This window comes from Camellia sinensis, chromosome 10 (assembly GCF_055761805.1).
Source record: "Camellia sinensis isolate YWXY chromosome 10, ASM5576180v1, whole genome shotgun sequence".
Taxonomy (NCBI): domain Eukaryota; kingdom Viridiplantae; phylum Streptophyta; class Magnoliopsida; order Ericales; family Theaceae; genus Camellia; species Camellia sinensis.
Genome location: NC_138970.1, coordinates 120,853,842 through 120,877,045, shown reverse-complemented (window position 1 = coordinate 120,877,045; position 23,204 = coordinate 120,853,842). Strand labels below are relative to the sequence as shown.

Here is a 23,204-nt window from a genome sequence, read left to right as displayed (position 1 = left end):
AGACGAGGCTGCTTATCAGCAGGGCTCTCCTCCGAGCCGGCCTCTCCCTCGACGGTACGTTTTTCGCCTCGCTCTTCTTGAATTGGCCGTTATTCCTGGATTTACTGTTCGGCCTCTTTATCCGACTCAGCCAAAACAACTTGAGCCGTCTCTTTTACTATTACGGGTTGTAAAGATTTAATCGAGACAGGCCCAGAACGGTTGGCCTAGGCTTTTTGTCACTCTGCCATGCGTTCGGTATTTCTCTTTCGCGCCATCTGCGTTAGATTTTCCCCAGCCATACCTTCAAAAAAATCGCCGGGTAAATCTCCCAACCTTGTAAAAATATCTCCGAAAGAAAACTCCGCCCGACCTGAAGTGGACGGTGAGTCAGGCTGGTTAAGACCGGCTACCTCAAATGCCGAGTTCAGAGCCTCGTCGACCTTTTCAGCCTCCGCAGCGAACTCTATCGTCGGTTCGGCAACTACCTTGACCACCGTCTCTACGTCTTGCTCCGAATCCGAAGCTTTAAGACCAATTTGCCTGAGGGTCTTGAAGCTGGGGAAGATAAGAGTCGTAAGGTGGTGTTTGCCGGAGGGGATCGGAATGTCGTCCGCCGCCGAGAACATAGTATAAGTGGGCTCGTACCGCAGAAGTATATGGACGTCTCTCCCTTGCTTCTGTACGTTTGGACGGCCAAAATACTTGAGTGCAGTCTTTATTTCCGCAAGGACTGCGTCGTCAACCGAAGTCTAAATCTTCTTCAACTTATTGCTCGCAAAAACAAAGGATTAGACTTGAAGAGAAAGCCGAATAAAAGAAAAACCAATAAAAATAAGGAGTTACACGGCCACTTGGTTCGCCCCTATTTTTGGGAACAGGGTCTAGGCGATCTTCGCCTTCGTCGAATTCCCAGTTGCCACGGACATTGACCATTACATCGTCAACTCGTTTGCCAGAACTGACAAGCATGGTTACCAAGTGATGGTCAGTGTCCTTGGCCCTGAGAAAGAAGCGCCCGAGCCGACCGGAGGATTTGGCCAGAGCGTAGCAGTGCCAAATCGCCGGAATGCCAAGGTTGATCCTAAGGCGCCGGTTCAATTCTACGATTCCCATTATGATTCGAAAGAAATTCACATTAGGTTGGGAAGGAATCAGACCCCAATGGCGGAGGAAGAACCTAAGAAATGGGTGTAGGGGAAAACGAACCCTGCCCTCCGCAATAGATAGGAGAAAAAAGACGATGGTATTTTGGTCCTCCCTCTCCATATCAAGGGTATTGTTTGTCACTAGAGATATGTGGACATCATCAGGGATAGAGAAATGTCTCCGGAACCTAGAAATACGACCCTCAGAAAGGAGGTCTTTCAAATGCTTAGCCATTCTGGTAAGGATTCAGGTATTCTAAAGCAAAAACGAGCACGGAAAATAGGATTACAAAAAGGAGAAGAAAACTTACGAGAGGCAAAGGAGACAGGAAGAGACAGAAAGAAGTTGTAAAAGACGCGAAATAGAGGGATTTCGGCTAGCAATCCAGGAGACTCTAATATTAAAAAAATATGCATTTGAAGAGACTGAAGTTTCAAATCTTAATAAATACAGAAGATGCACGAACGAGGCGGGAACGTATAATGATGACCGAAAGGCGTGTGTGTTCTGACATTCACATTGGGATAGGTGAAGCCGCCTAATTTATGTTTCTCTTGACTTTCCAAATTCGAGACCAAACACACTAGTTAACTGCCGTCAACGGGAAGTTTGAGGGGCAATTGTGGGAGCTGAATAATTGGGCAGAATCAGAAGTGTACGCTCTAAAAGATGGACGCTGCTCGGCTCTAACCTGCACAATTCGGAGGCCAGCTTCAATTAACAGGGCAAGTAACTATAGGGCCGAACAAATAAGCAGTTTGTGAGCCAAAAATGGACCAGGCCCCGAGGCCCTGTAAATGAGTATAAATAGAGGGACAACAGTCAAAGAAAGGGATGTGAGAACTACTGTGCTTAACTTAGAATACAAGTTATCTTGAATGTAGAGACTGACTTGACCATCGAAGTGCTAATTCCGGCACCCCCGACCGGAGCGTTTATTCCTTTTCAGGTGATTAGCAGAGGATCATTGGCGTCCGCCAGGATTAGAAGAGTATTGCCAAACCACTTTCCCACAAACACTAGCTGCTACACGAACCAACAAATAGATTACGATTCATGTGTAACAGATTACCCAATACAGATTATGAACCTCTCCATTATTATGTAATGGAGAGGTTCCATTATATCATTTAATGGTTAGTGTCAAGATATTTTTTAAATTTAAAATAATTATAAATTTATATTCATATTTTATAGCCATTAGATATGTAATGGAAATTTTCCATTTCATACGTGGAATAGAGATTATCAAAGTCCCCCAATACGGATACAAATACGCTACACTGCTACATATACGTCATATTATATGGGATGAGCTCCTCTCCATGCTTTTTTTGTGGGCCCCAATCCAGATCTGCACCAATGATTCGAATCGACTATTTGGTAAGTTTCGTAGTAAAGGTTATCAGTGAAAAAAATTAGTTTCATCAGACAGTTATAAACACAAGAACAAATTACATTTTGTTTTATAAAATTGATGATTTAAACTTATAATCATATTTGCTTTTTATTTTATAAAAGAAAATGTGATTTATTTATGTGCTTATATATGTCTAATAATACTGATTTTTGTACATGAATGACCTTTATTGCGGGACATACAAGATAAATGGTTCGAATCATTTGTGTAAATTCGTATTGAGGTACGCATGAAGAGAATGAAAGAGTATAAAAAAATGAAGGTATAGAAGAGAGTTGATCCCATATCATATATATTAACATAGAACTAAAATACATACCAAACCAAATCCAGAAGGGTATTTACGTTCACAACAATTGTTAAATTAAAACATTAGATCTATTAGGTCAATTTTTTTAAACCCAAACAACTAATTTGGATAAATAAAAGTACAAATAAATCAATTCGATTACAAGTATATGAAATATGATTTTGTACCTTAGTTTTTTTTGTTGTTGTTGTTGTTGTGGTTGTTGTTGTTGTTGTTTTTTTTCAAAAAATAAAATAAAAATCCTCATAACATATCGATAGTGTTCCGGATGAATGGGATAGTTTCAGTCGGCACGGAAGGAAAATGACCGCATTAAATATGAAAAAAGAAAAAAGATAAAAAAAAAGAAAAAAAAGAAAAAAAATGGTTTTTTTTGTTGTTAAAAGAAAGGGTAAATTATAAATATATTTTTTGAAATTTGTTTAAAATATAAAATGCTTTTGTAATTTTGAAACTTATAAATATCAGTTTTGTCAAAATTTTTTATTTAACATAATTAATAAAAAAATAAAATTTCTAACGATTCTCCTATATAATAATAAAATTATTTGAATTGTTAATTAAATTATATTTTTAATATTATTAAAAATTATTAATTAATTTGATAATTTATTAATAAAAGGAGTCAATTGTTAATGATTAAAAACTTAAAAGGCGGATGAAATTTTCAGAATTTGCTTGGTTTCCATTTTTTAAAAACAGTTTTCAGAAAATTCAACACTCTTATTTTTCGTGTTTTTTTGTTTTTATTGAATTTTTTTAATATTTTATTCAATTTTTTTTACTTTTTAGACACACCTAACATAAATACACCTAAAAAGTAAAAAAATTGTAAAAAAAATCTTTTAAAAATTCACTAAATACTAAAAATACAAAAAAATACAAGAATTTAGTACATTTTTTGTATTTTTATGTATTTCTTAATTTTTTAAAATATTTTTTAAAATATTTTTTCACAATTTTTTTTACTTTTTAGACACATCTAAGTAAGGTACATCTAAAAAAGTAAAAAAAAATGTTTAAAATTTTAAAAATATTCACTAAAAATAAAAAAATACGAAAATCAAAAAATTCAATTTTCAAAAAACTTAATCCAAAAAATTCAAACCAAACACAGTGATTATAATTTATATTTTAAATAAATCTCTTTACTCAAAACAAAAAAAAGTGTGAAAAGAAGAAAAAGAAAAGGCGTGTCATTTTCTTGTGTATTTATGTCACATTTGAAAATAAAGTTATTTTAGTAACATTTGAAAATAAAGTTATTTTAGTAATTTTTTTTTATATTTTTACAAGATAATATATAAAAAAATAAAAAAAGTGATGTGATAATTTATAATAACTTTTAAATTTTTTAATGGAATGGTTTGAGATTGTTTAAATAAGTATATTTTTTAATTTTTTATAAAAAATATGTAAAAAAATAAAAAAAATGGATAAAAAAATAAAATAATTATTAATAAATATTGATTAATATGATCTAAATAAATAAATATATGTATAAAAAAAAATAAAATACACGTTTTAAGTACATGTTAAACACGTAGTTGCCAAACGAGACGAATTTATGACTTGTTTTGTTCTTCTGTTCCCAAATGTAAAGTAAGGCATATTCGTTTCCTTTTTATTCTCTCTCTCTCTCTCTCTCTCTCTCAAAACTCCAAAAGCACGAACTTTCACATGCATCTGCTTCGTTTGTCAAACGCAACCGAACCCTGATCGACCTCTGCATTCGATCACCTTTAACCTTTCTCCTCATTTCAGGTTGCTTTTTTACATCGTCCTTGTTTCCTTTTCAACTGATCTGTATTATGTTTTCATATTCATATGTATATCTCGATTTCCTTATGTATATATACACACATTAGGTTCATACATGATTTTGATTTTGCTAATTAGTCATTGGTTAAGTTATGAGCTGTTATCGAAGACGTTGTACCATTCAAACTGTTTTAGGTTTGCTTTGATTTTTTTTTTTATAATAATTTTTCTTGAATTTTCTTCAAGAAGTAGATGCTATAAATGTAATGTTGTTATAGTTTTGGGGGCGGGATGGGGTGGAGTGGGGGCAGTTTCGGCTCCAGAATTTTTTCTTACTATGGCATTCAAATTTTTGTACGAAATAGAAGAAATCACATTTAACAGGAAAATATGTTGAAAAATACTTTTTTTTTATAATTTTTTTTTTTATATATATAAAGAAATTTTAACCGTAATGGAAACACTAATTAAAATAAATAATATACTCAATTTGATGTAGGGTTGTTTTGGGAAGTGGATATTTTAGTTGGTTTTCTGGATTTGGGTGACTCTATTTACACACCACTAATACTCTCAGTGTACGCTATTAATAGATTAAGTTCATATTCCAATAGTATCCTCCAATGATATGACCATTAAGGACAACATGAGGTGTATTTTACCCATTCAAAAATTTCATATTTAAAACCACAAAATACTCTTCACACACCATCATTTCAATATGGTTTAGGATTTTAATATATAAACATTGTATTTCTTCATCATCTTCACCATTAACATATCATTATGATATCGTTCATTATCAATTAACTCACTTCATTCTCTTCTCCATTATACTTATTTTTCAAACCCAAAACATTATTGCCTTTGAAGATTTAGGATTTAAGAAACATTGAAATTAATTAGTTTTGAAGATTTGTACATCATGGATGACACTGAGATGGTTAGTTCTGATATAAATATTGAAAACGTTGATTTGAACATTGAAAATGGTAGTTTATGAGTTAGTTTTTTGATTTTTTATTTATTTCATCGTATGTTAGGCAAGTGAGTTTGTTCGTCGTGTTCGGATAACTAGAGTTGAATTTTTACACAGTGTTCGATTATTTATATTTGAACAAAACAATTTTGTTTAAATTATTAAGATTGACCAAATATTAAATGTTCATATATAAAAAATTGAACATTTTAAGTTAGTTCGGTTAAAATAAATTAATCTTTTATTTATTGTTAAGATATAAATTTTTGAACACATTAAGTTTGTTCAACTCTATATTTATGAACATGACTAATTTGATGAATTTGAAACGACTACGAGAAACGAGAGTTCAAGATCGATAATGAAGATCAACACCGGCGAAGATGGCTGAATGAAACACTCTGCCGGTGATCTGAAACGACGAGACGATGAGATGAGACACGATAAGAGTTCAACACCAACCGTGGAGATCAACACTGGCGAAGAAGGAGGCCGAATGAAACCTCTGTTGGGGATGGAGATCAAGACCGACGAAGATGGTCTCTGTTTTGAAGATTGTAGGGTTTTTGTTGTGTGTAGTGGTGAAGATGAAAAGTTTTTGGTGTGTGTAATGGTGTGCATTTTCAAATAGTTAGTGGTGTGCTAATATAGGGTTAGTAATGGAAAGTTAAGGTGTGAATTAAGACATTTATAAACCCTAAAATTATTTTGTGTGTATACTAAGTAATTGTGTGTACTAAGATTATTACTAGTGTGTAAATAGAATCACCCTTTGGATTTTTATGAAAAGACATTAGAAAAATAGAGAGAAGAATTGACTTTTTAGCGGTGGCTTTTTGGGTTTTTGACTATTTTAGGTTGTTGCCAAAACAAGTCTAAATCAGTATTCAGTACAAAGAAACAAAAAATTTCTGACAAGTAAAATTTTATTAATAAAAAAATAAATATTACAATCAAGCTCAAAACACCTGTCCAAGCAAACAACCACAATAATCTCTCAATAGAGAAACACGAAGATCAACAAGCATTTTAATTAAGTAGTTTTACACAAGTGACTTGGGTGAAAAATCTCCAGTAGGGGTGAAATCGGTTTGGGGTTTACAGAGATTTGGTTTGGGGTTTGTGGAGATTTTCCACCGAACTAATCCTCTCAATTTTATGTTTAGTTGAACCATTGTGTATTGAGATGGTATAGTTTGGTCGGTTTAATCGGTTAGTCCAAGAAGTACATATAAAGTCAATCTTTTGGCTTGCATTTTTGAATGTGTATATATATACACACATCAATCAAAGAACATATAAATTAAATTTGTAGAAAGTGTTTTAATTGAGTATGGGTGTCGGATACATACCCACCCTTGTAATATCTTGTGAACATGGGGGGAAATAGAAGAGTATTTCTAGCCATGAAAGTAGTGGAGAAAGCTGAACAGTGTTATTTTTAGAGAGAAAAGATGGGTCATTTGGTACTACGCCATGAGAGAGAGAGAGAGAGAGAGAGAGATATGTGAAACTTTGTTGGGGAATACAAAAGGTATGGAAAAATGAGAAAGAGATGGGAGGATGAGAAAGAAAAGGGAAAAAGGGTGAGAGAGAGGTCAAAAGAATAAAGGACAAAAAAGAATGGAGACTGACATATATCTATCTAACTCATTGATTAATTCTTTATTACTTCTCCCTCTTTAAAATAATGATATGCACTAAATATTTGAGGGAATTGCAAATTAGGGAAAGTAAACAAAATATAATTATAAACACAGTGCAGGTGGGGTCTGTGCACTGTTGCAAGTATGGCCACAGTTTTCATTTGCACCGCACTCCATGTTTTTGTAATTACTTTCTCTATTTTTCACTGATTTGCAATCCCCCCTAATATTTTCATTACCTGACAAGAACTCCCTCATCCCTTTATTTTTAATAACTAGATGGAACATCTATCTCATTCATCTACATCCATATATATTATACATTTTTATAATTATGTGGGTTGTTTTCGATTACTTTCAGGGTCAAACATTTGAATATGTACACCGAACATAGCACTGTTTGTTTTGAAATAAATAAACAACGAACAAACCGATAAGCCAACAAAAGTCCAGGGAAACCAAAATTTTGATTGGGTAATTTGGTTCTGACGATCTTTCTTACACCCCTATTCTCCAAAAAATAAGCGTTTTAAACGCACTTCAACACATCAAAAAGCCAACAAAAAAACATAGCGTAATCAAACACTCCAAAATAGAATATACTAAGCAATCCCATATGCCAATATCAAATCAGCAAAAATAGAATATACTAATCAATCCCATAGAATTCAGCTCACAAATCAACAAAATAGCTATCCTCTACTTTGACCAGCCAAAAAACAAGATGTCTTAAAAACATCAAGGCTATCGACAACATTTGCATATCAAACTAATGCACCCACAACGTGGCTTGGGGCTCCGTTGTTCCTAACAACCAAAACTCCATGGTTGAAGAATTGAAACACTAAGAAATGCACATACCATTGCAGCACACTATCTAATCTTTAGTGTTGTGGAAAGACATTATACTTTGCAACAGATCTTCACCACCACACACCTCAAACTACAAAAAGAATAACAATCAGTCATGAAAGCGAGAGAGAGGGGAATAAATGAGATATTGTTCAATGGGTTGGATAAAACTTTCTTGGAGTAGACTGAACTTGACATAGAAAAGGTGTTCAAAATTTTGGTGGAGGGGGTTTAGAGTCTTCAGACTAGCAAGTTAGGGTGTCTGCACCAGCAAGTCAAGGGTGTTAATATATAGTTTTTTTTTTTTTTTTTTTTTTTTTTTTCAGAGGTGACAATTGACAATCCAAGATGTGTATTACATCTATAATTACTAACCCAAGTAATGTATGTAGCGCTGCCCATTAGTGGGGGACATTTAATTATGAGGTGTGAACATCATTGTTCCATGAGTCCATTTTGATCTTTTGTTCTTGTTCTTATTGATTTTGATGAGTATAAGTGTCTCTCGCCAAAAAACAACATTTTGATTTTCTCTTCTTTTGACATGCTCTATGTGAGTTCAGTGATGTCAAGGACTTCTGGTGCTCATACTTGATCAAATTGATTTTATTTTATTCTTGCATCAAATTATATCTTTCATTCTTGGATGAATTATAAGCTCTTGCATCAAATTACAGTAAAGGGGGAAGGGAAGGTGGCAGGTTGTGATGGGTGGATGTATTTTTTTTTGTGAGAGAGATAAACTGATTGGGTTTGATCGAGGAAGATAATGGAAGGGCTATAATTGAAGGGTGAAAAGGAAAATTAATACTTTCCGTAATGGCGTCTATGGCATTTATAATTCATATACTTGAAGGGTTTCAGTGCTGAGTTTGAAACGTTAAGGGCAACTCGGAAATGACTCATAGTTGAGTGCGGTTTACAGTTTTTTACTGTAATTTACACCTTTTCTTTCTGTTTCTTTTAGCCCATTATGTTTATGTATTTATTATTGTATATGTGTGTGTATATATATATATTTTAAAGTACATAACTTGAACTTGTTCAATATGATTGACACTTTTGCAGGTGCGTTATATTAGGGCTGGGTTTTTAGCTCGAGAGAATTTCCCATTAAGTGTTGGGAAATAACCTGTACATAATTCAATATGCGGAATAATTGGTTGTTTTTTATGGATCTTGATGGGGGATCACCTTACATGTTTCCAGTAGAACCACTTGCGCCACATAGTTTTGGGGGTCATTTGTTGTATCAGATTAGTTCGTTTGTTGACAATTCTCTTTACAACACTAGATACTTGTATGTCCCTGGAAGTCTGGCTCTTCAGGAGGCTTTCAACTGCATTTCAAAGTTTGCCGGTGCTCTACTCTTTTGGTTTGCCAGTGGGTCGAATTCCAATACAAGTCACAAATTATCGGGAAATTCATATGCTTCAAATCCTAAAGGCTTTAAATCTCCTGCACAAGTAAAACTCAGTACTTCAAGTAGACACAATCTTTTAGGATTTTACTTCAATTCTAGGTCAAAAGGGAAAACTTTCTCCCCAGTGATTTTTGGTAATATTTTGAGTGTCACCACAAAACAATTGCACAGTGCAGCTATGGAGCTCCAGTCATTCCCTGTCCTCTCACTGGCTGCTGCTCTAGTACCACCATTTGATAATGTGTAAGTCATTTATACATGTTTGCTCTTTCTATTCTACATATGAATTTTTTGGTTTGTTTCGAAACAACTTATCATTTGTTCATTAGATGTGTTGTGTGATGTGGGTCAACATTTTTTTTTTGTAGTCTTTGTTTGCATAACTTTTGCATGAATCTTGCTTTCTAATTTTCTTTCAGTATCTATGGTTATCAGGTCTCCAAAGGCTTTTGGTGTTCCTCTGGAGAATACTGATATGCGAATACAGAGATGCATAGATGAAATTCCCTGTGACATTGAGCATCAGGGATGTGGTGATTTTTCTTTTCCTGATTTAAACTGGACAAGGTATTCAGTTGAGCCCAGAACTGGTATCGAGTTCCCTACAATTTTGGACAACATTTTAGCTGGAGGGAATAATTCTAGTTTAACTTCAGAGGTCAAGATTTAAAACTTTATACTTGTTTCTTATGGGTTACTGATGGTGTTCTTGCATAGTATTCATTAACCTTACATATGCTTCTTGATCTGCATTCTGAATCTGCTTAGCTGCTACAAAGATGTGTCATTGTGTAGTCATTTTATGGGTTCTCTGTAGCTGCAATTGCTTTTGCATGTGGTTCCTTTTTAGTGGATACCCTTTTTGTAAATCCTATACTGGAGATCAATGGTGATAATAGACGCAATTATGCACTAGATGGATATTTATTCTGTGGCTAAGAAATTCTCTTATAAAGCTAAGCATTCAAACCTTTGTTTGATCACTATTCTTTTGTTCATCTTTTAGCTAAAATGTGCAAAGAAGAGGTCTCATAGATATAAATGGTAAAAAATGAAAATGATTAAAGGAGTTTGGACCGTTATATTGTACGTTACTATGTGTGCTTCATGGACTCTTCCGTTTTGCTGAAGTACCCTTGTTGATACGACAGAACACAGTTATGGTATGGGATATGGATCTGATATTTTTGATTTGAAACAAATACTTAGGATGTGTTTGGTTTGCTTTTGAGAGAGTGATTTTCAAAAAAAGTTTTGGGGCGAGAGTTTAGAAATTTTTTTGGTTTGTTTGGTTGTATATTTTGAAAATAGTTTTGGAGTTTGGAAGTTTGGGATGATTTGATATTTTGTTGTAATTGAGTAGATGTGTGAGAGAAAAAGTGATTGAGAAGGAGAGAGGAGAGAGAAAAAGTGATTGATTGATGTGTAAAAGAGAAAAAGTGATTTTGGAAATTTTTTGAGAAATCTCAAACCAAACAATTTTTTGGATTTTTTTTTTCCAAAACTCCTCTCTCAAAGCTAAACCAAACACACCCTTAGAGTGTGTTTGGTTTGTGTTTGTAGAGTAGTTTTGAGATAAAAAGTACGAAAACTTATTTGGTTTGCCTTTTTTCAGAAATAGTTTTGGAAAATTGTTTTGGGGAGAGAGTTTTAAAAAAAGTGATTGATTTGATGTGTATGAGAGAAAGAGTGATTTTGGAAAGTAGGTAACCAAACAAAATTTTGAGATTTTTTTTGAAAAAACTTGTTTGGTTTGATTACTCTTGAAAATTTGTTTGTAGAGAATTTTTCCCAAAAATTTTTCTGAAAAACAAACCAAACAAGGCCTTAGTTTTTCTTTTAATTTCTTTAGGGAAAAAGTAAATTTTGGAGTAGAATCATTGCCAATTTATTAAAATTATAGTAAAATCATTGTATTCTATATTTTGCATTGGCAATATATTAAAGTTATAGTAAAATCATTATATATAATATGTTATATCCTGAATAAATATTACTTTTACATATATGAAATTATGATATTCTAATTAGACGACGCATCCACGTAACTATACCTAATTTTTGGATCCTTCTTTGTAGAGTCGGCCTATCCTAGATATGCACCCACATCTTAACAATCTCAAAATTCAACATAGCTAGAATCTAGTGGATTTGAGGTCAACTATTCAAACCCTTAAAATCATTTAGCTTTGTAGAGGGCAGTATAATCGTAATGCATTAAGCCTTAACTGTGATTTGCCTCCCTTTTTATTGCAATAGTTATTGGTCTTAATTGTTTACAGATCAAACCTCAAGAACATCTCATCTTATCCTTGTTTATGTGACTTTCAGTTTCTAGTGAAAATTTTAGTCCTTATTCTATTTCTTCTTATATTGGCTCTCAATTATTTCTACATTCTCACATCAAGTGAACTCATTTCTCTCCATGTATGTTGTTTCTTGATAGCCAGTGATCGTTTAAATTAAATAACCGAACTATAACCTTAATTCAAATAAAATAGCGGTTGTAATCTGGACCAAACGTTAGGGACTAAAAAGGTATGTTGTGTTAATTATTGAAATTGATTCTTAAACTAATTTGAATGAAGAGAAGAATTATGAATTTGATCGAATTGGATTAAGACCCAAGTAAACAAAGTATTTGAAGAGAAACAATTGAAAGAGCTTAGGGTGTTGAATCCAACCTAGCTTCGTAACTATGAATATTGTACCAATTTCGAGATCTGATTAACTGAACAATCATGATCCATCCATGACTGCAAGCCTGAACTGTCTTCAAGTGGATTCATATAGTTATGAATTAGGTATAACCTATCTTTGATGGAACGAATCGTCTTCAACCAAGTTTAAGCATGACTCATCTTGTCCAAGCATAGGCTATCACAATTCACAGTTACATGTACAATCAAAACTACTATATTATCATGTATTTAAAACTACTAGAATCAAATACGTCAAATATTATAGGAAGAATTGATTTTATTACATAAAAATATGGGTAAATTGCACTTTGCCCCCCTTTATGTTTGGTCACTTTCCCACTTTAACTCTTAAAATTTATTTTTTCCCACTTTGACCCTTCATGATTAAAATTTTTCCCAATTTACTTTTAAAGTAAACTTTTGTTCAAAATTAGACAAAATGTCACGATAACTGTTACATAACATAAAAAATATATTATTATATTGAGGTTTGAGTTTGTGTCAGAGGTATGAATTATATATAATAAAATACTTTTATACGTGATTGTCAATGTGTCATTTTTTGTCTAATTTTTAACAGAGGTTAGCTTTAAAAGTAAATTGAGAAAAACTTCAAAGGTAAAGGACCAAAGTTGGAAAAAAATAAACTTTAAGGGCTAAAGTGGGAAATGAGTCAAACATAAAGGGGCAAAGTGTAATTTACCCAAAAAAAATTGTCTCAAAGTTAAACTGGCGCTGTTTGGTTTGGAAGTTTTTTGGTTTTTTGTTTTGTTTTTTTTTTTTCTCACTAAAAGACATTGGTTACAAAACCAAAAAAAACAAATCTAAACAAAATATCACATCAAACCTCATAATCATTTCACTTTTTCTCTAACAAATATCACATCCAACCATAAAAAAACCTAACTATCTTACCAAACACAAATTTTTTTTTTTCCAATAATATCCTACAACAAAAAAAACCTACAAAAAAACTCACTTCCCAAACACCCACACTATCAACAACCAATCCCAAAATTAATTACAACAATCAACTTTACCTGGCTAGGGTTTCATCTAAACCCGTAGTATGGCACCTAGCCACTCATGGAGAAGAGACAAATCCTTTAAGGAAGAAGAAAATGTCATGAAGAACTTGTTGAAAATCCTTTCTCTAGTCGGTAGCCGTAGTGCTATAAAAGTTCGAACCCTCAAACCAAGTTAAGAACTCCTTCTATTTATACTTTTCTCTTCCAACCCAACCTATTAGGTCGGTATTTCACGTGTTTCACTTAAATTTGCATTGTTCCCATAACCTATGCCTAGACACACCTAGACAAAGTACTTCATCTCAAAACTTGACTTGTGTAGTTATGCACTTGGGTGCACCTACACAGTAAACACATTGGTGTGCGCTCGAGCACACCAAGGCTTGCCCTTGGGTGCAACTTGACACATCCAAATCCAGCTTTGAGCTTCCTCGCTTTGCTTGGCCCTGGACTTTGGTCCTTCAATTCTGCCAATTAGACAGACTGTCATCCTAAAGACTCAAATGACCTGCACAACATGCAAATCCATTAGAATAATAAAATAATGACAATTACGGACGTAAAAAGTGTAGTTTATAGGGCCTAAATGTGTACATCTTGTCACCTATCAGCCAACATTGTTTATCATTAACATTAGTTAAACAAAAATTTATGAAATTTAATATCAGTAGTCTCTCTTATACTTGAGTGGTATATCTAGGAAGAAAGGAACTATTGCAGTTTGAAAACATTGGAAGCATGCTATGGCATTTACCATTTTTGGTGTGAAATCATATGCCAAAGTGTAGGGGAAAGGGTTAGGCTGACTTAGAAATCAATACGCTATGGTTTTCGGATTGAAAAAGACTCTTATTTGGGGGTTGGGGGCCCTTGGGAGTAGCGTTTGTGACAGAGAGGAAGAATTCAAGGATCCAACGTGGAAAGGCTGCATAACACATCAGACAAAGCTTCAAATTTTTCTTTCAAATTCTCAAAATTCAAAATTTCATTGAATAGAACCATTACATAGATATCTATAAGTTGCTATATACATATTTCTAATTCTACTAGGACTATGATACACATTTAGGAAACAAAGAATTTTTAATGTTATGGACCTAATAAAGACTCTATGTATGACCCAACAACGTTATTTGACTCCTAACATGTCTTGTACGTGATCTCTATAATTTGTATCTAGATAATTCAAGAACTTAAAAAAATCTTCAACTACTAAAACCTAGTGTTATTAAAGGTTATGGGCACACTAAAGTGCCAAGGTTTCCTAGGGCCTAGGCGTAAGGCGAGGCGCGGGCTTCATCGAAGTGAGGCTCATGTTGACGATAAAAAATAGATAATTTAATATAAGAAATAATTCAAAGTTCAACATACATAAAATGTAATATTAAATATTTTAAAACATAAATAACAACAAACTCTAATATTTTATCATAAACAAATAATTCATAGTTGCACATAAACATGATCTTTGAACTCATAAATTGTAAATATTTGAAAATAGCAACAAAATCGAAGTGTTTTACAAGATAAGCATAGAGAATGAGAAGGAGAAGGAGATTGAGGAGATGAGGAAGAAGAATAACGATAATTATTTGTGTGGTCGAAGAGAAAGCTCTATCTAACCAACATCTTTGTATAATTGGGGCTTTTAAAGTGGTGGGTTGCAATGTATGCTTAAGTGTTTAATCCCTTATAGCAGCACGTAAGTAATAAAACAATGAGATTAAGTGAAATCAAGGGTAAGTAGTAATTATAATAATAATTTTTTTAAAAAAAAGCGCACTAGTCGTGAGCCTTGAGCCTAAGTCCAAAGTGCACAGTTCATGCGCCTTTATGGGGCATGTTTTACATTGCCTGGCATGAGATGTTCCGAAGTGCACTGAATGCACTTTGATGAGCCTTGGGTAACACTGCTAAAACCTAATGTGACACCACTAAATATCTTCAGTATCATACTAACCTATGAAAATATAAAATTCACACTAACAGCAATCCTAAAATTCACTAGGTAGTATAGCTTTTGTGCAATTTATAGGTGATTTGTATGTGCCAGTGGAAGTATAGCTTTTGGGCTTTTCCCTTTTGTACAAGGTTCTCCCTTTGTATGGATTTTGGTTATTAATCTTTGCTTATAATAAAAAAATAAAAAATAGAGGAAAAAATTCACTACACCCATATTGTGCATGAAATTCTAGGTCCTTTTCAATTCTTTTCTTCATACATTTGGAATAACTCAACCTCAAAAGCGTTGGAAGAAGGAGAAAAGAGATGTGAATAGGTTTTGGGTGTATAACAAACCCTCATCCTTAGTGCATATTTAATATTAGAACAATAATATAAGAATATAACAATAGTATCCTCAATGTAAAATATCATAAAACTTGACTATTGTAACAGTTTTTTTATATTTTTATTTGTCTGAGGGTATTGCATCTTTTTTTTTTTAATTTATGGTTATTGTGTTGCATTTCCTTATTTGGCTCATCTAGTTGACTATTACACCATTTGAAAGCAAATAATAATCGATTTTGGGCAGATCTAATGAACTTTTTAAGAACTTTCTAGTAGAAACTTGGCAAGTGTTGAATTACATCTTTAACTTTCCTATATGAAATTTTGATATATAATTGAATATTGGTTATCTAATATGCCATTTAATGCAAAATAGAATAATTTTTTAGTTCCTGTGGAATGCATTTTCTATTTCATTTCGCTAGTTATTCAATGTAGTTGTGGCTTCTTGATTTGAGTTTTATATAGATCTCTTGTTGATGTTAGTTTATGCCTAGCCTAAATAATGATAAAAAAGACTACCATAACCAAAAACTTGATTTGCGTAGTTCTAATTGGAACTCCTTTTTGATCGTGCCAACTTTTGAAGTTTATCTTTTCTTGGATTTTACTCATTTGAATTGCATGTGGACTTGCCGGTGGACCAAACTAGGGCTCCAAATCATGACCTTTGTGTACTTAGCCCCTAAAACCGTTATACCCGCCCCATGTGTCTTCAATAAGCTTTTGGCCTGACAAAATAGATGTAATCTATGCTACATGGACTCTTTTATTCTGTGTCCTCTGGATATGACAACGGTAATGGTAAGTGTAGAAAATTTAATGTATAAAGAGAAATAGAGAATTGTATTATTGATTGATATTAATGTTATATTTTTTACAATGATTCATGATTCCTATATATAGAAGAGGGTGAGTGTGTAGTAGGTAAGGAGTAGGTGAAGTGGAAGTGGTAGTGGTGTAGTGGGTTAGGTTTAATGGAGTAGGTGAGGTGGTAGTGGTGTAGTGGGTTAGGTTTAGTGGAGTAGGTTTAAGTGGGTGAAGTAGGTGATAGGTTTTAACAGCCCCCGCAAACTCAAGGGGGATAGGAACTAGCCAACTTGAGTTTGGAGAGAGTTACAAAACAAGAAAATAGACGAATACATAAAAGAAAAGAGGATAGGAGACACTGTATGGTCGTGTCAGACCGATGGTGAAGACACTGTATGGTCGTGTCATAACGTTGTAGAGAACACTGGATGGTTGTGTCAGACCGATGTAGAAGACAGTTTATGGGGTCATGTCGGACCGTTGTAGCAGACAATGTTGTGACAGTTGTTGTGACAGTTTACGGAGTCTTGCTGGACCCTTGTAGAAACTAACCGGAATCAATGTCGGGACAGTTTACAGAGTCTTGTCGGACCCATAAAGGAGCTAACCGGAATCAATGTCGGGACAGTTTACAGAGTCTTGTCGGACCCTTATAAAGTCGCACCCTCAAAAGGTGTGCCCAATCTTTCAAAAGGCGTGCCATCAAAAGGCGTGCCCAATCCATAAAAAGGCGTGCCATCAAAAGGCGTGCCCATGTTTTCAAAAGGCGTGCCATCAAAAGGCGTGCCCAATCCATAAAAAGGCGTGCCATCAAAAGGTGCGCCAGACACGCGGCGATGCACGTGATCGACAGAACGCGTGTCGGCTTCTTTGTCATGGTCTTTATAAACCGAAGCGGAGGCTGAGTCTTGGAAGCAGAGACAAAAACCTGCTAGAAAAACTCTGAAAAACTCTTCGTTTTCTGAGAGAGATTTCTGAGAGAGATACTCTGTAACACTCTGTTGTCTGAGAGAGATTTCTGAGAGAGATACTCTGTAACACTCTGTTTTCTGAGAGAGATTTCTGAGAGAGACACTCTGTAACACTCTGTTGTCCAGAAAATGGCTTCGTCTTCCCGTGGTCTGCTCACTCTCTTTCCAGACCTTAACGAGTCAACAAGAGAGATAACTGGTGCGGGGGCCAGTGAACCTCAACCAAGCGCCCCAGGGTTTGCTCCGTTGAACTTTCCTATGCGGTCTGTTGAGCAAAAAATGGCAGTGCAAACTGACATTGAAGCCAATCAGTATACTTTGAAGTCCTGTGTGGAGATGATGACGGCAGTCACAAACTTGTCGCACCGGCTGCAGAGTAGGACAAATGAGGTGCAGCATTTAAACGGCCAATTGGCTCTGCTCCAGCGCATGTATAAGGATGCGCGAGCAGAGATAAGTGTGCTGAAGGCGGAAAACAAGGAGCTGAAGCGGAAGGCTACCGTGATGTTCCGATTTGGAGGTCCACCATATGCTGTAGTGGAGGAGCAGGGTGGAGTGAACGTGCTCGGTGGAGTGGGTAGTATGGAGGCAGCGCCGGTAAGGGACACCCAAGAGAAAAGCAAGAAGAAGAGACCTGCAGCAGAGTAGAGAAGAAAAATCCCACTGTGGGTGCGGGTGTGTTGTGGTGGTTTGTTTGTTTGTTGGTTTTTTTTTTTTTTTTTTTTTTTTTTTTTTTTGTGTAAAATTGTGATCGGGGTTGATCCCTGAGATGAATAAAATATGATTTGGTGTGCAAAGCTATATGGTATGAAGGGAATTGGAAAAAGATTAAAAAGAATGTGAAAGAAAAATAAAGAAAAAATAATAAAAATATATTTGAAATCAAAAAATAAAAGATGGAGGAAATAAGGAAAGTGGTTTGGAGAAAATAAATAAAAATAAAAATAATGGAGTTGGAAATCAAACGGAGGAGAGATGAAGATTTTTTTTTTTTTTTTTTTAATATAATATAATAAAAAGATATATATATATATATATATATATATATATATATAATAAAGAAAGTGGGGAACAAGAGTGTAAAGAAAAGAAAAAGTATAGGTTGCATCGTGGGTCACATGGGTGAGTAAAAGAAAACAATAAAGAAATGAGTGGGTGCCCCCCATGTGCAAGGATAGTGCTGGCACTTCAATAGGTGGTACAGCCTGCTGAGCATCAGCTTTGACAGGAGCTGCCTTTGGACCTTTTCTCTAATAAATGCGTCAAACTGTTGCTGTTGGTGTTATCAAGAATGTGGAGAAGAGGAGGCTTGTCTGATGGCCTCTTGGGCTGTGTAATCATATCGAGGTTGGTGGACCTCTCAATCATGTTGTCACCCTCAAAACCAGAGATGGGGACAAAAGGAATTTTGTCAGGGTTGTAACCAACCTTCTTCAGATAGGAAGAGACTTCCTGCACAATTTCATCATACCTTGCTTTTGAGTACTTAGGAGTGGTAGCATCCATCTTGTTACAGCAGCAAATCATCTGCCTCACTCCAAGAGTAAAAGGAAGGAGAGCATGTTCACGGAAGAACTTGGGCTCCTTCTCAATCTCCTTGCCAGATCGACGATCAATCTCAGCAAACTTGACAGCAATGTGGGAGGTGTGGCAGTCAAGAACTGGAGCATACCCATTACCAATCTGACCCGGGTGATTCATAATAATAACCTGGGAGGTGAAATTTGCAGCTTCCTTGGCTGGATCATCCTTTGAGTTGGATGCAACAAAACCACGCTTGAGATCCTTCACTGCAACATTGTAGATGAAGACGACCGAGACGGTGGTGTATGGGAGGACAACAGTGAGAGGAGGGGCAGTGGTGGTGGACTCGAAGAAATTTCAAGGTATGTGTAGAAAATTCTAGCAGATTAGGTTGGGGTCCGGCGGGCGGCCAAGGCGAGGTTGTCGCCCGCCGGTGAAGCGAAAAATACTAAGTGCTTAACCTTGCTCTGATACCATGTAGAAAATTTAATGTATAAAGAGAAATAGAGAATTGTATTATTGATTGATATTAATGTTATATTTTTTACAATGATTCATGATTCCTATATATAGAAGAGGGTGAGTGTGTAGTAGGTAAGGAGTAGGTGAAGTGGAAGTGGTAGTGGTGTAGTGGGTTAGGTTTAATGGAGTAGGTGAGGTGGTAGTGGTGTAGTGGGTTAGGTTTAGTGGAGTAGGTTTAAGTGGGTGAAGTAGGTGATAGGTTTTAACAGTAAGAGTATGGGATATGTGTCCGACACCGTTATCCAATTTAGACACTTAAATCCTCCAATTGTTTACAATGTTTGAAGAACAAAAAACACACATTTGCTAGAAAAGAAACATTTATTTCCTTTAACATGGATGAAAGATAAAAAAATTCATATTTTCCCTAAATCTTGTTTAATTGCAAATGCATTTCAACATAATTTATAATATCTTATCTAAAAATATTATATAATGTGTCCATAACAAGTCCCCATACCCATATCCACTTTTGGATACATACCCCAATATTCTAAGATTTAAGTTTATTTACGAATGTTTGACATTTAGATACACACCCATGCCTGACACTCATACCCGAGTCCATGTAACATAAGATGTAATTAGTCTTATATACAACCCTCCACTGCTTGCAGGAGTGTTTCTCGCTTGCCCTACATCAATATTCTTATGCTGGCATGCTTTCTTTTGTTGTAGAAGCTCTTGATTTGTCATTATCACTAGTAGTTTCTGAATAAGTTCGATCTTTGTTTTAGGTGCTTGTCGGTACCGGATCCAGAACAATGACTATAATCAAAATCAAATCTTTGAAGATCTATGCATTTGGGTTTTGTAAGTATTCTTGGATTTCACTCGATTACTACAAGTTTCTGACATATGCAGCTCTGGTAAATCCTTCCCTTAATTTTTTTTTACTGTTGCCTTTCCTTTAGATGTTCATCCCTATGATGTTTGTGTGAAGTTGGGTCCAAAGTATGCTTCTATTCCAGTTGGTGAACTGAACAAATGCCATGATTTTTACAAGGATCTTCTCAGGTAAATGTGAAATTGTTATTTAATCATACCAACTATATGTCACAAAAAAATTAAAAATTAAAAATTAAAAAAATTAAAAAATAAAAAGAAAAAACGATCGTTAGTTTGAGTGGTATTTCCAGTCACCCCAAAGGGGAGGTACTGGTTCATATCTTGGCTGAGACAAGGGTGTGTGACTTATTTAAAACTATGCTACTTTTCAAGAAGTCCATCATTCTTCTCATTTATAGTATGTGCAATAATCATTTTCTTGATTTCAGCTTTATAAGTTTGTTTGTGTTTTTATTTTTTATTTTGGCCATAAGTAAAGTTTATTGAAAAATGCACCGAGGAGGTGCCACTCCCAAATATGCTGTCGCGCCTTGGTTTCTAAATCCTGTGGATTATTACTAATTGCACGATTAGGGTTACTTAATTAAGTTTGGTTCCCAGTTTATTTCATCAGATTACAAATTGGCCAACTGATAAGATGCCATTTAATTGTTCCAATTCCTGTTCCCTTGAAATCTCATTTATTTTGTTTTAAAAACATGGATGAAGCATATTAAGTTCCAATTCAATTGTCTGGTTTTAGCTAAAAATTTAGGCAGGGCTTCAATTTGAGAAAATTTGTATTTTGAGTGAGCTGAACAACTCCAACAATATTTAATTAATGATAAAAATGATTTGTGACAGATTTAAATGAAGGATTATTTTTCTCCAATTCTCAATATCCAAATGTGTGTTTGGGTGGAGAAAGATTAAGTACACACCTAACCTTGTTGTGTACTAATTGGGCGCTTTTTTTTTTTTTCTTTCCGCTCTCTCTCTCTCTCTCTCTCTCTCTCTCTTTTCAAATGAGTTCAATTGCATACTTTACTAATCGAGAATTGTTTGAGTTGAATTACAAAGATAGTATTTTTAGAACTAGGCTTCGAAAAGCAAGGAGTGTGATCACAACCCAAATATATGGAATATGTTTCATCAAATTAACATAAGCATGCGAACTAACTAATTTTACAAGTCTGAATGCAAATTACCTAGGTTTAAATGCTGATGCCCAAAATAATGACAAAACCTAAAAAATGGCTTAAATGCAATTAAGCATGGGTGTATGTATAAGTCCGCAAAAGAAACAAAATATAAGGCATGACTGCCTAACTCAATGTCATCAGCAATGGAGTACCTAAAAAAGTAGGGGGTGAGCAAAGACGTACCAAATAATTCATCTAAGACATTTGAAATGAGTAAACTACGTGCAAGAGTCATGTCATCCAATATATATATATATATATTTAAATCTTTGTATTAATTATAGTGGGTATATTGTTGTAATATATGTACAATAACCAATTTCTCAAATAGTCTGAAATATGTGGATAAAATCAATACGTAGCAACTCAAATCAAGGAAAGCAACCAATCAACAACCTAGTCAAACCTCCGTTGGGTTACTAGACACAAGTTGTGACCTTAACCTAGGCGACTATGGGAAACCACCGAACTATGCGAAACCAACCATGCGTGGGTTTATTGGCTCTCACTGATGGAATGACGCGGCACCTATCGTAAACTTTTTCTACAAATCTTTTAACACCTCTAATTACACATGTGATACATACTCATTAGCACCATAAACCCATGATGTAACATATATTGGAAATTCATACTAGCAGCCATAAACATACTATTCATTATCTCTAAATTAACAACACCAAAACTCATACAAAAGCAATGAAATAAGCTTGAATAATTCATATTTAAAACTAACAAGCAAACTTTTCATAGAAATTGGTATACTAATCAATATGAAATTCAAAGGCATAGCTCACTAATTTTATTTTAGTAAACTTTGTTCCATGAGATAGGATGAAATAACACAAAAATTTAAATTTTCTTTAAACTAATGACATGGAAATCACGGAGCTAAGCTATTACATATATGATTATATTCAAAAACACCAATTCAAAAGCAATATAGTCATGGAAGCATACTAACATGGAGAATCATGGAATACATCAAACCAATAACATGAAATCATAAACCCTAGCATGCTGTCTAAACTTTTCAAGTGAATAGATGAATACCCTACTCTATTTTACCACAAAGAGAGCAATAGAGATGGATGGTGTCTAAGAAGCATTGACATGGACACACGACACGACACGGATACAACACGGACACGCCGATACGCTAATTTTCAAAAAATGCAGGACGCAACATGTGGGGGATACGTATGAAATATATAATTTTATATATTTATTATAGGTTATATATATGAATATATCATTCAAAGATAATAAAAAATATAATATGACATTATTTCTTATAAATTTATATGGTTTTTGTTTTATTATTATATCTTAAGTTGTTTTGTTCAAATTTATAATTAGTTTTACATATTTCTAATTGATAGACACGTGTGTCTAAGCGATACACACGTGTGTCCTCCAAGTGTCCAAAGACTGTCCGGATCTTTAAAAAATATTAAAAAACAGGACATGTTTTGAAGAGTGTCGGACATGTGTCGGGGAAGTGTCCAAAGAGTGTCGGTATCCGACACGGACACGACACGGATGTGTCACCTTCTTAGAAGTGTCCGTGCTTCTTAGGATGGTGTAAAGGGCAATGTCACCAACTAGCATTATCTCAAATTTTCAAGTTTCAGGTGGACTTTGAGCTCCAAAAACTCCTTCAAAACCTCCAAGAATGGTCAAGAGAGCAAGAGGGGGCGATGGGTAATGGTGTGGTGGTTCTAGAACTTGTGTTCTTCAATGGAGGACCAAGGAAAATGAGAGAGGGGGGAGAGAGAGAGCTAGACCAGGGTTGGGGGGGAATGT

General features: G+C 34.6%; 1 protein-coding gene across 1 annotated transcript in view; it reads left to right on the top strand.

Annotated features, from left to right (window-relative positions):
* Positions 1-4,410: 4,410 nt before the first annotated feature.
* Positions 4,411-23,204, top strand: part of FAP2 (Chalcone-flavanone isomerase family protein) — a 28,893-nt gene continuing 10,099 nt past the window's right edge. Inside the window, exons 1-5 of the mRNA XM_028196433.2 lie at positions 4,411-4,622; positions 9,165-9,762; positions 9,955-10,177; positions 20,106-20,181; positions 20,283-20,385. Coding sequence (XP_028052234.2) covers positions 9,245-9,762; positions 9,955-10,177; positions 20,106-20,181; positions 20,283-20,385 — 920 coding nt within the window. The 5' untranslated portion in view covers positions 4,411-4,622; positions 9,165-9,244. The remainder of the gene's footprint in view (positions 4,623-9,164; positions 9,763-9,954; positions 10,178-20,105; positions 20,182-20,282; positions 20,386-23,204) is intronic.